The sequence below is a fragment of the Thunnus maccoyii genome, chromosome 8 (genome assembly GCF_910596095.1).
Source record: "Thunnus maccoyii chromosome 8, fThuMac1.1, whole genome shotgun sequence".
NCBI lineage: Eukaryota > Metazoa > Chordata > Actinopteri > Scombriformes > Scombridae > Thunnus > Thunnus maccoyii.
In genome coordinates, this window is record NC_056540.1 from 17,470,271 (window position 1) to 17,483,449 (window position 13,179).

Consider the following 13,179-nt stretch of genomic DNA (forward strand, 5'->3'; position numbering starts at 1 on the left):
TTCTTTCCGGGCAACTTCTTGGAAATTACTATTAAATTATGGACCTGTATAAAAACCTCACAAGATAACAGTCTGAGGCTCCTTCCTTCCTTCCTTTCCTCCTTCCTTGCTCCGTCTTCTCTGTCTCTTCTCTTTTTCTGATAGACAGCTCTTGTTACTGGACACCAGCTGATGAACATCTGAGACCAGATCAACACACACAAAGTTCGTCATGAAGGCACATCAGTACACTGAGTCCAAAACAAAGAACGGAGTCACATTACCAGACTGTTGCGTATCACTCATACATACGGTACACACACACAATGCATGATCAATGTCACAAGTGTGTGTGATAAATTAACAACGGCGAGTGTGACAGTCATTCAATGCAGGCTTACATAAGCAATTGAAAAGTGATCAAAACATAAACCTAGTAACATAAATCCTTCCCCACAGATCACACACACAACATCTCATTTGAGTAATTAATTGAAACCACGAGTAAGAGAGAACCAACCTGGTAATTAACCAGACTTAATGGTATTGGTTGTGTCTTTGGTTATTAATGCAGCTGCTGGTGTCAGTTTTGTGTGACACACAATCATCAAGGTGAATCATGAAGGAACTCAATGAAAAGCTCATTTGGTTGATAAAGTCGTATTGTGGTGTGTAGAGCTGATGAGCCTTCAGTGATGTGAGTAAGTGGACTCGTGCTAATAGAAATGTTCGGGGTTGTAAATAGGTGGGGATGATCTGTGATGGATACAAGTAGCTGCACTGACTGATGGAGTTGTTTTGTTTGTTGTTTGACTAAAACTGCCTCATAACTTAAAAGTACTTGGTCTTTTAGAGTTAAGATTCACTGTCAGCTGTGGTGATATATAGATATGTGATAGATAAGAGGTATATAGGACTACTAATAAGTGAAATACATCATACAGTAAATATGTAAAGGAACATAGATGTAAATGAGTTAAACAACATTGTTTACTTATGTAAGATAACATGTCAACATTAAAAATTATAGGTTTTCAAATGTTAACTTAGTTTTTGTTTTTTATTGTTGTGCTTTGGCATCATATATTACTTTATACGTCTAGTGTCACATTTTAAATTCAGATGTAAAAACTGCCATTACATAAGAAACTACTTCTGTTTCATGCATGATAAATAATTGCACATAAACAGCACAGGTGAAGATGTAACTTTCACATAGAAAATATTCTATTTACACTGTATGTAAATCAACATCTTAAAGGCATTTATGCTTTGAGTTTGCATGCAGGTTTTCAATATATGACTTTTGTGGAAGTGTTTGCACAAACAGTTACAAAATACAAACAAAATATTACGTAATAATTTCGTAATAATTTCTTGAATGGGGTATGGAAGAGTGCTTCGAAATACCTCAGATGATCTGATTTTCTGACAATATTAACTCCAGCGCAGATTTTATCAGTGGCAGCTTGGGAGAAGATATAATTTTCCCTTACTCTTTATGAGTATCACATGTTTTTAAAAATGGCCTTGTTATACCCACAGGCAGCACTCATACAGTATCTGTCCACATGGTGAATAGATCACAGTGACACTTTTTCAGTGTAAACAGACTGTTTTTACTCAAGAACTTTTTCCGGGTAAAGTTTTCAATTACAGTGGTCGCTCTTAAGCTGAACATCTTTCAGTGATGGCTCAATCTTCCCAAAACTTCTGCTAAAAGTAGAAGTTGGATCATTACTGTCTCAGTCTGTCACTGCAGCAGCTGTCAGATGAAGCTATTAGAAGTGTCCTAAAGCAGCCTCTAGTGGTGACAGCTGCTTTTAGCAACAGAGATGTCAGATGTCACTATAATGTTTTATCTAATGGAGGTTTGAGTATGTTTCATTCAACCATATGTTTCTTTGCCATTAAAATCTCAGAGAGATTACGAGCAACCCTGCATTATGTTTTATCTGAGAATAGTTTAGGTTTTACAAGAATTATGTTACATCACCAACACATTATTCTTTTAAAATATTTATTTTAAAATAGTCAACTTTATTTATTTGCAACAAATTAAATTAACAAGTTAACTCAGGTTATGGAGCAGGAACACACCTCTAGTCACCTGTCGAGCCTACCGTGATTAACCCCTACGCGCCTGTTAGTCTCAGTTTCCTCTTCCTCACATCCATCCTCAACATTCAATACCTCCTCATGTCATTAAACCTTTAATCACATCTTGCTGTGGTGTGGTCCTTGTTAGTGAACCTAAAGAATTGTGAATTGGGAGATCGGTAAAGGCATCTTGATTTATTTTTTGATATTCAGACATATTACATTTAAATATTCCTTTCTGTGCATGTACCAGAAATAATAAATGTTTTATTGTATGATTGATTAATTATTAACAAAAACACTAAATTGCTAGGGTCATAAATAACTAAATTATATATAATTGTATAGATTTCCATTTCTATAGAAACACTTTTATTTCACCAACAATAAACCTCTTTTTTAACTTTTTTAATACGGACTGTGTAGTAAAGTCTTGTCCTGTAAGAATTTCACTAATTAGCACTTTTAATTTTCTAACACAATGAAAATACCCAGCTAATATAATTTTTACTTCTCTCGCTGTTTCTATACTGTATCTATAGTGTTAATACTACAATAATTACAGAGTGAGTGCCAGTTTTGGAGAAAGAACATTTGAAGCCGAAATTGGATCCATGAGGTGTAAAATTTAACTCCTGACGTGCTGCACACACACACACACACACACACACACACACACACACACATCAGATCATGGTCATTTTCATTTCTTGGAGACCTAACCCTAACCCTAATCTTAACCACTGACCCACAAGTCAGCTTTTTCCCAATTGGGGACATGGCTTTTGACCCCATTTGGGAAAGCCATCCCCAATTAATTGGTCCTAAGTCTGAAATTTGTCCCTAAAAGCAGCTTACTTAAATCACTTTTGGGGTATTTACAAAGACTTACATTAATTTCCTGGAGACTAACCCTAACTAACCCTAACCCCAACAACCATAACAACTACTTGTCTAATTAACCCTTACCCTAACCTTAACCACTGACCCAAAAATCAGTGTTTTATGAATTGGGGACTTGGCTTTTGTCCCCAATTGCACAAACCATCCTCAATCAACTGGTATGTTGATTGGTAAGCCTGGTATGTGTCCCTGAAAGTGACTTAAGTTACACCCACACACACAGACACACACACACACAAGCTGTGCTCTCCATATGGAAGTACTGTAAGCAGAACACTAAATCTGCTTTTGGAGAGATTTGTTGACAGATGTTTTGTACAAGCTCAGCTGAACACTTAGCGTTGCACTTATAACCTCAACTTGTGAATTTAATGTTGTCATCATCATGTGAGAAGTCAAGTACAGCGAGAGCTCGAGCCGCCTAACATCCTGTTGACTGTGAACCTGAGATGACACAACCGACAGTAGATAGTCTGGGCCTCATGGTGCCTTTCGCTGAAGAGCCTCAGCTCACTTGTGGTACTCCTTCATTAACTGAGGGTTTAACAAAATGTGAAACATCTCTAATTCTTTGTGGAAAACACTTCAACAATGTGTATCTTGTATGTTTCTGGGAACTAAAAGTTGTTTTTACTTTGACACCCATGTACTTGTTTACCCAGTGGATTTAAAACTTAAATTTCTCATTCGGAGGAGGATGTGAGCTTTCATTTTATTATGAAAACTACAGAATTATGATTCGCAGGAAAATCAGTCCTCTCTGTTGATTTTAAACAAGACTAGGTCAAAACCTTCTATGAGGCTGGACCGTATATGGTCAACATGTGTAATTGTGGCCAATTTGTTACAGGGATAGTCAGTGGTAGTGTCTATAATGTGAATTCCTGGATATTAAATGTTCATCTGCAATTTTCTGTTGTGGTCCCAGTAATATTTGCTGTTAAAGTGTACTGAACTAGCATATCACATGACATGGTTAAGCAACGTTTAATAACTATTCTAATTACCTGTTAATTCCCCCTGCTCTTTCATCTGTTTCTGTGTATGTCTGTAAACAAAGTCTCATCTGTATGTTTACATAGGATTAGCATGCTAGGCTAACAGTCCATCAGCTGTGTAACTTTATATCTGTGCAGTGATGTCTTTCAGAACACACAAACACCGTAAATACACCTGTCACCTGCCCAATATGGTGCTGTTAAACTGGAAACACCGTGGCTACACCTTATTTTCATACATGGGCTACACACAGCAAGGCATGGCTGTGCTAATGATGCTAGCCATGCTAACTAGCTGATAGCTACTGTGCAGGTTGGTATCTCTTTGTAGCCATGGGTTGGTACTCCTCTCAGTGTTGGAGCCTCCGTGTGTGACGCTTCAGTAGGTAAATGTGTGTTTTTAAAACCTATTTTTGGAGTGAGCTGAGCTGGGGGCTCCTCTGTAAACGCCCTCTGAGGACATTTGTTCCAATGTCAATGTATAAAGAGAACTGGATACTGGAAGAGCGACAGGCTTTGAAGCCAATTTGATATAGTGGCCAAATCAACATCATGAGATGGTATTGGGCCCAAAAAGACTTTTTCCCATATACTTACATTGTGAAAGAGACATCTGTAATTGAACAGAAAGTCTAGAGGAGTCACATGATTGTATCGTGTTATCCCCATTTCAAGTTAGTTGGGGACGTCTCCAGTGAGCATGTTCCATGGGTGCATTGTCCACATAGAGCATATGCAGTATGTTTTCAAGAAGCGGCTTTTTTGGCTTCATGCGCCACTGAGCAACTTTCATAGAAATGAACGGGGACCCGCCTATGATGCTGATCCAGTTCTCTTTATACATCCATGTAAAAGACCCTCTAAGGAGTTGGCTGTTCAGTACATATTGTCTTAATGGTTTTAAGCCTGTTTTTCACCATTAAAAATTAGCGTTAGCATTATCACAGTTAACCATAGACTGTAAATGCACCGTGCTAACCAAACTAGCAGTTAACGCTAATGTTGGGGTCAGTTCCACCGTCTTGTCCAAATATGGTCACTTCTGGCTTCTAGCCAATGGGAAACTCCAACACCGGAGTGGCTGACCAATGGTGTAACTTCATCCCTCAGTGAGTCAGTCAGTGACAGACATTCAGGGTTAGGCCAAATCAGGCGTTGTGGAGCACCACTGCAGGATTGAGTGGAGGTGTGTGGGGGGTCTGGGCGTGTTTGTGCTCTAGAAGGTAACTGTTGTGAGACAGTCTGAAAATAACGTTTTATTGATCTGATTCACTGGCTTTCTCGCTACCACTGCTCCCTCCGTCTCCCTCCGTCTCCCTCCGTTAGAGGGCTGGTCCGTAGCTGGTCCAACCAAAAAATATACCCATTGAATAATTTTCCTCACAATTCCACTACACATGGACACAGTTTATTCACAGAACATATGTTTTTCATCTTTTACTCTCACTTTTAAATCTTTCCTGAAGGTTTATGATCAGTGCACATAGTTATTTTAATTTTATATGGGCTTTTTTCTTTTTGTTTAGTCTATGTTTGTACAATATATTACTCATCCAGTCAGATGTTTAGTAAAGAAAAAGGCAAAAATCTACTCTAATCATTTAATGTAAGTGATGGCAAATAAACAGGAAATCAAGATTTTGATAATATGATGGCATTAGTTTCTTTTCATTACACCATCTTCCTCTTTAATCTGAAATGGTAGGGATTAAAACCCTCTCTGTTTGTGTACTCTTAATTCTCCCTCTAAAACTACTGTAGATGAAGTCATTTGAATGCTGATGCAGAGAGAGAGGGGGCAGCAGAAAAGGAAAGAGGAGGAATGAGAGAGAGAGAGAGAGAGAGGGATTAAAAGCGATCCGTGTGAAGAGAAAAGAGACAACCCTGCTGCTGCAAAGAGACACGAGTGAGCTGCTTTCAGTGGAGAGTTTGTTTAGGTTGGGTTAGTTTGGTTTCGTGCTGCTTTGTTTGGTGACGTCACTTGACTTTGGATCATATAGAGATGGGTGGAGTCACTCAGGATTATCCAAGCATAGATTTAGAGCTTGTTTTAATCTCTGTATTATCAGTAGTGACAACTCATAACCGGTATGGAGTGAAGTTTTCATCAACTTCAGATCTTGAAACTGAGCTGGACCTCTGAGAATTTCAGAGAGGAGGAAAAAAGGAGGGGGCAAAAGAGAGAAGAGATAGAAATACACAGTTAGGGACAGAAAATAACATTCTGATAAAGAAACTAATAGAAGAAGGAGAGGAGAGAGGCAGAGTGAGCTTGCTTGTTGAGCAGGGGAGGTTGGGTGATGGGCAACTGCACCAAACCATCTACGAAAGACAAAATAAATAAGGTAAGAGCACTTCGTCTTATCTTTGTTAGACTTTGGCTTCCTGCAGCTTCAAGCTTTTGCTCTTTGCGTGTTCGTCGCAGGTGTCTGTGCTCAACTAAAACATCATAGCAACTTTGATCAATTCAGTTTTGACCTTTGGGAGCAGTATATGTAACAAAATAATCGAAGCTCAAAGGTCCGCCCTTATTAGCTTTCAGAACTTAATGGAATTAATTATTTAATCCCTGGGTGACAGTTTCAATAATTTTACATGTTTGTAAATCCAGAACAGCAAATAAAAGTGTGAAATTGTGGCACTGCTTGTGTGGAACCTCCTAATATGAAATGTTTCCTTTGATGGTAGTTGCATGAAAATTCACAAAATTATTCAAAACTTTGACACAAGGACACATTGTGTAACTTACTGTAATAGTGTTATTGACACAAATATGTCAGTAGAGTAGACATTCAGCAGAATTTACTCTGTATGTGTCAGCAGAAGAAGACTTGGGAAGGATGGATACATAAGGAAAAAGTTGAGATCAAGATGTTTTGTTCACAGCAAGGATTATGGCTGATGTGATTGCCTTGAAATAATCTTATGCAATCCAGGCTTACAGCCATATTCTATCTAATGTTTGCGTGATTAGAAAACCTTGTTCCTTGAAAGATATGATTATGTTTTATGTGTGAAGAAAGCCACACAGACATTGTTTGAATGAGTGGGATAACAGCCTGGTCTGCCTCTAAAGGAGGCAGAGGAGGGGTCTCTCGGGGGTAACGAAAGGGCAGTGGGCCGGCAGGGTCTGGAGCCGGAGGGAGAGGAGGATCAGGACGTGAAGGATAAGCCGTTCAAACATCCCCTCGGTGCGCTGGTGAAGAACTGCAACATGCTGCACAACATTGTGGGCCCGGCCTGCGTCTTCCTTAAACAGGGCTTTTCACAGACTCTCGTATGTAACACAGTAGACAAAGTTCACACTCGGTGTCCCCACACACCCCCCCGGTGCAACTTTTTCCCCTCATGTCGATTCATTTTCCTCCCCTCATCGTGGCTGACCTTTGTGTTCTTCACTACACCAGCTGTGCCATCCCACCGCATCACTGGTACAGGTCAGGCGATCAAATCTCCTGGTACTGCACGTGCTCAGAGCGGTCGATGGTTCAGTTCCATGGAAAATTATTGACTGACTCTGTGGAGCTTACTCTCAAATATGTTGCACAGGGTGATGTGGAGGTCAAGACTGAATCTCCAACTGGGCAAGTGGGAAACTGCCCTGCATGAGGTTCACTTCTGGGCTATTTGTTATTGTTGGATTCATTGCAAATTCAACTGGAAATACTCGAAACCCATATTTAAACTGATAAGGGCCTTTAGTTGGCTCATTTATTATGTCAGTTGATATTATGCTTACATGGTGAATATTTCTAAATACATTTTTCTAGATTAAATATCTCCAGACTAACTGATACACAGCAAACTGTGGGTGGGGTTGTAGCGCAGCATGCTGCAGGCTGGTTTCTGGGGCTCTGGGCAAAATACAATGACACAGATCACTTTTGCAACAGCGTCCCCCACTGTAACTTTACAAAAATGACAAACTCTGCTTGTAGTTTTCTATCTGCCAAATAGACAAGATGATCTAAAATTAAAGGAGCATTGCAACACTTTAAGAGTGATTCAATTTTTTTTTATAATCTAAGAAAATGACATCTCTATTCAATGCAGTTTGTATCCACATATACAGGAGTTAATTCCAGTTATTTGGTCGGTGGATGTGTCCCATTTTAAAGTCCCGTGTTGACAGTTTAGATGATCACACTGTAATTAGCTTTGAACAGACTGAAGACATTGTGTATTTAGTTTGTTGTCATCAGCGCAGCCAAAGTAAATGAACTGATCTCAGAGGATTTGTCTGTTACTATTCTCTCTCTTTAGAGCTCTTAGTTGGGAATGAGTAGGTTTGCGTGCGAGCCTGAGTGCTATGTTCCAGCTTGTATATGGATATACAGTATGTGTGCATTTATGTGTGTCTGAACAGTGCACATGTGTCCTAGGGTCTCTGTGCCTGCTAAACCTCCCAAATCTCCTAATCTCCAGATGATCCCACAAATAATCTGGTCACCCCTGTAATTTATGTTACATTGTCTGCTCCTATATATTATAAAGCTGTATACAATTTAATCCATATAGATTTAGATACAGTTTTTCATTATGAGATGCACTGGGTTTGTATATCTAATACAGCTTACTGCACAATTAGAGGACATGGTCACTGAATCCCCATCACCTCTCTAGATTCGCAAATTATGTATTAATGTGACTATAATACATGGGCTCTGTTTTTAAAACAATTTCAATGCCAAAAAACAGTTCATTAATCAAAAACGTTGGCCAAACATCTCTGAGAAAACCTCAGTAAAATGTGGGTTTAAGTTATATTTTCCACTCATTATTCATTTCCTGTCATTTCTTACTGTCACTTGTTGTTTTGTGTTTGATTTTATTTTTTTCTTTGCTCTGTCAGCCCTCATAACATGACCAAAATGTGTGTGCTTGGTTGTCTAGGTGTTGCTGCAGTGATGTTTCTATGGATCCGACTGTGTTTATACTTGTGTAGTATATGTCAAACAAGCTTTACTAAATGTTTCAGCAAATGTTTTGCGTGGCTGTGAGTGGTGTCTGAGAAAGAGATTTAGTATTCTAAGGAAAGAGAGACTAACATGTGCCACTGGTTCATCCAACAGGACAGAGAACTGAGACCAGAGGAGCTTGACGGTGAGGTGATTTATCTGCTGCAGTGTGTTTCTGCTTTACATCGTCTTACTCTGACAGCCAACTCACAAAATATTAACATGTATGTTTTCAGAGCTCCGTGAGGCCTTTGTGGAGTTTGATAAACACAAGGACGGCTACATAAGACATAAAGACCTGGGGGAGTGTATGAGGACTATGGGATACATGCCCACGGAGATGGAGCTCATCGAACTGAGCCAGCAGATCTGTGAGTGGAACAGAAGGCTGCAGGACAATCAGAATAGAGAAGAACAGGACCAGGAAAGAAAAGAACAAAATAGAACAAAACAGATCAGCAAAGCCAAACAAACTAGTTGGTAGCAGGAACTTCTTGAACGTTATTAAAACTACATGGATGATTATTGTCACAGTGATATAAAATACAATCGCTACTGTTAATGCAATTGATCTATAATCACCTATTAATTCCGTGCAGATATGTAGAGATAAGAAGAAATGATTGATAATCCAACAGAGGGGATTAACGTCTAGCTCCATGGTGAATTGTGTGTGTGTGTTGTGTAGGTGGAGGTAAATTGGACTTTGAGGACTTTGTGGAGCTGATGGGACCCAAAATGCTGGCAGAGACAGCGGACATGATTGGAGTAAAAGAACTGCGGGATGCATTCAAAGAGGTCAGGCTATTCATATTGTTACTTAAAGCTGCACTAAACAATATTTTTTATATTACCAATGGATCAAATAACCATGTATAATGCAAAAGGAGGGTCGCTCATAGTGATGAACACAGTAACAGTTATCATCAACTCTGCAGTTCGACCTAAACACTACAGAGCCTTTTAGTCTTTCACTTCATTGTTTTGGCTCATAAGCAGGCAGCAAGCAGCTGTTTTTCAGTGGAAAAGCACCAGATAGCAGGTTAGCGACTAGCTGGTTTTAACATACTGGAGCATTTAGCAGCTAAAGAGCCAGATATTTCCCTCAGGAGTAGGTGGAGACCAAAACAGCAGCAAAACGAGAGTTGCTCCGTATCTCCTGGATGTGTAAACAAGCAACTGGTAGCCAACAGGTTAACCATGTCAACTTTATGAGGTGATATGTCAGGGCTGTGTTTATGGCTTGTTTCCACTGGCTTTAAGTGGGCAAAAAAATCTGCATCTCAGATTTAAGCCCCTATATGAAGGATCAATGATGTGACTGTAGTAGACAGAAATGCAAACCCAAAATGTTCCAATGTATTCCTCTAAAAGCTGAATAATCTACCCGGATAGATCACCAAATTCCACTCAGTGCATCATGTAACATGATCCTCAATGTCCCTCTTTCTCTCTTCGTGATCCAGTTTGACTCTAATGGTGACGGTCAGATCAGTATAACTGAGCTGCGTGAGGCCATGAAGAAGCTGATGGGGGAACAAGTGACCAACAGAGAGATAAACGAGATCCTCCGAGATGTTGACCTCAACGGAGACGGTTTGGTGGACTTTGAGGGTGAGAGAGATTCTCTTTGCCTTTACAGGATCATTTAAGCGACCACATTCACCATCATTGTTTTACCTCTCACTCCTTTCTCTTTTTTTTCATTTTTTTTATTTCAGAGTTTGTGCGAATGATGTCACGCTGACCGGTCCAGCTGCCCTCATGTCAGATGGACAGACAGACATTATGCAACTGCTGGAAAAGGGAACATACTGCTCTTAACAACATGCATTTAGAGTTATATTTTTATATTAAATCTATGAAAAAGAGAAAAAAAATGCTTTGAATAGATTCTATAACTTGACTTCACCTGTCTGAACTTGCAGTGCAACACACATAAAGAATTTAAGCAGCTATAAAACATATCAAAAGCTTCATAGACTACAATTATGACTGTGTTTTTTAGATGTACTGTATTTTTATATATCAGTGTTTGTCCTTTGAGTGTAAAATCTTGTTTGTAAAAACTGTCAAATTCTTTTTTTAATTAAAGAAATGTAGAAAAAATGCATGAATAGTCACATTATTCAAACTTGTGAGTGATGTGACAAACAGTCACATTGTCAAAAGAACAATCCATTAACAGCATACATTGACTGTCACAGTGCCTTGTTGAATCGTCATTGTACAAAAGAGGAGCTTGGCAAGGATTCAACGAGAGCACGCACTGGCTGGGCTGTGATAAACATAGAGTGCAGGAAAATATTAGAGTGGCTTACTGTTCCTAAACAAGTCAGGAGGCATGCATAAACATCATATTGTGCTGATATAAACATAAACAAAAAGGTTTTATAGCTGAGTGTACGTTGAACCTTGCAATACAAAGTAGTTGGAATTACTTTCTATCAATAGTTAATTGTTATTATTATTATAAGATAATTTATAGATAATTAATCTTGGGTGGATAATAACGTAAACATACTAATTCCTGTTAGAGTGATCAGATTCTGTTTTAACTTGAAGGCTGCTGGTCGTATTTTTTGCCCTCCAGGGTTGAAGGTTTATCTGATACATCTAAATCTTGTATTATTAGTGTTAAAGTATGTTTACAGGAAGAATAGAGGCACTCGATATAGGTCATAGTTGCTCTTTTTGGCAAACTGCTAAACTGCATCAACAATAAACATTCTCAAGATAGTTTATGTGGCTACATCATAGGTTGCATACATGTCCTACATATATAATGCAAACTTGAGCCTCTGAATGATTAGACTTCTGACTTTGAATCAGTTCTTTGAGCAATTTATGAGCAACAACACTGAGAAAGAGTAAACAGAACAATAAATTCAACCATGGAAAACCGGCCGGAGTTGGCTTAAAAAAGTTTCTGCTGTAACTTGAACTTTAGGTTGATCTCATCCCTTTTTGCAGTCAAAACTAATGTCAATGTGTTTTTTTAAATTTATTTATTGTTAATAAGTTTTTATTATTAAATTGGGGAAATATCAGAGATGTTTTTTATCTAAACACAGCCAGTTGGAGGGGCGTGTTGGTGTCTGTGATTGACAGCAGCTGACAGGATAGCAAACGAGACAAAGTAAACAAACCTGACTGTCAAGTCCTGCCACAAGTCAGGGGCAGACAGTGTGTTGTTAAAAGTGGTGCTGAAGAGCAAGAACCACACCTGCATCTAACTGGACAAGTGACATTTGCAGGTATGTTAACATGCTGCAGCTGAGCAGGTATTTAGCTATATGTATCCTGCTAACTGATGTTACAAGTGAACTTTCCACCTATGAATGTTTGTTTGGTCGCTGAAGTGCGGGACAAGATGTTTGTTTATGCTTGTAAGTTAGATAAGAAGGAGACTTCAGCAGGAAAGCTCATGTGTCATGTGTGTAACAGGCTGCTGTCTGACCATCCAACCAATCAATAACAACACAGGAAACCAAAAATATAAAACCTCATTTTCTCCCTTTAAATTTCTGATTTTAGGAAATGTGATGTACGGAGGAGGAAAAAAAATCAGTTGGACCTCAAATTATTTTACGAAAATAAATATTTTAATTGGCACAATTTTTTAATTGAAATTATTTTTAAGTATCTATTTACAATATTCTTATTAAAGACAATTCATTCAACATTAAAAACAATTCATGAATAGCATGACAAAATTTTACTTGTTTCCCAATAATATAAATCAATTAATTAATTTCTTTTCAATTCATTTAATTCTATCTACGTATCTCTATACATGAGGTTCTTTGGCCCTGTTTTACTGTATTAGGCCATTATATTGTTATTTGAAGTGAATGAGCTGATGTTTCATTTTAAATTCAAAATAGAAAAAAGGAAAATGGGAAAAAAAAAGAATTTAGCAGATATTTAGATGTGTCCTGTTGCTATGTTGTAAAACCTGTTATTGGATCCAGTGGGCTCCATGCTGTCAAATGATTAGCATCACAGTTCTGAAACTGCCCTGCTGGTCAACTTGCCCTTTTGTCTACACTGTATTGTTTTTTTTTACAAAGCAGCTTTATGATTCAGAGGTTTTTTGAAGCTGACTGTGCAGCTTTAAACAAACCACATTCAGCATCTTTACAAAGAAACTGTGAACACAAATACCACACAAATGACATGCTGTTCACAATACTTCCTGAAAAGTTTGAAGTCAAGCATGAAATTATATTTTGTGTCCA

At 38.5% G+C, this 13,179-nt stretch overlaps 1 protein-coding gene across 3 annotated transcripts in view; it reads left to right on the forward strand.

Annotated features, from left to right (window-relative positions):
* LOC121901782 (calcium-binding protein 2-like) overlaps positions 1-11,049 on the forward strand; it is a 15,562-nt gene extending 4,513 nt beyond the window's left edge. For all 3 annotated transcript variants that reach the window (XM_042418747.1, XM_042418746.1, XM_042418748.1), the window contains 5 exons: positions 9,053-9,083; positions 9,175-9,309; positions 9,627-9,736; positions 10,405-10,552; positions 10,660-11,049. In XM_042418747.1, coding sequence (XP_042274681.1) covers positions 9,053-9,083; positions 9,175-9,309; positions 9,627-9,736; positions 10,405-10,552; positions 10,660-10,685 — 450 coding nt within the window. In that variant the 3' untranslated portion in view covers positions 10,686-11,049. The remainder of the gene's footprint in view (positions 1-9,052; positions 9,084-9,174; positions 9,310-9,626; positions 9,737-10,404; positions 10,553-10,659) is intronic.
* The last annotated feature ends 2,130 nt before the right edge of the window (positions 11,050-13,179 follow it).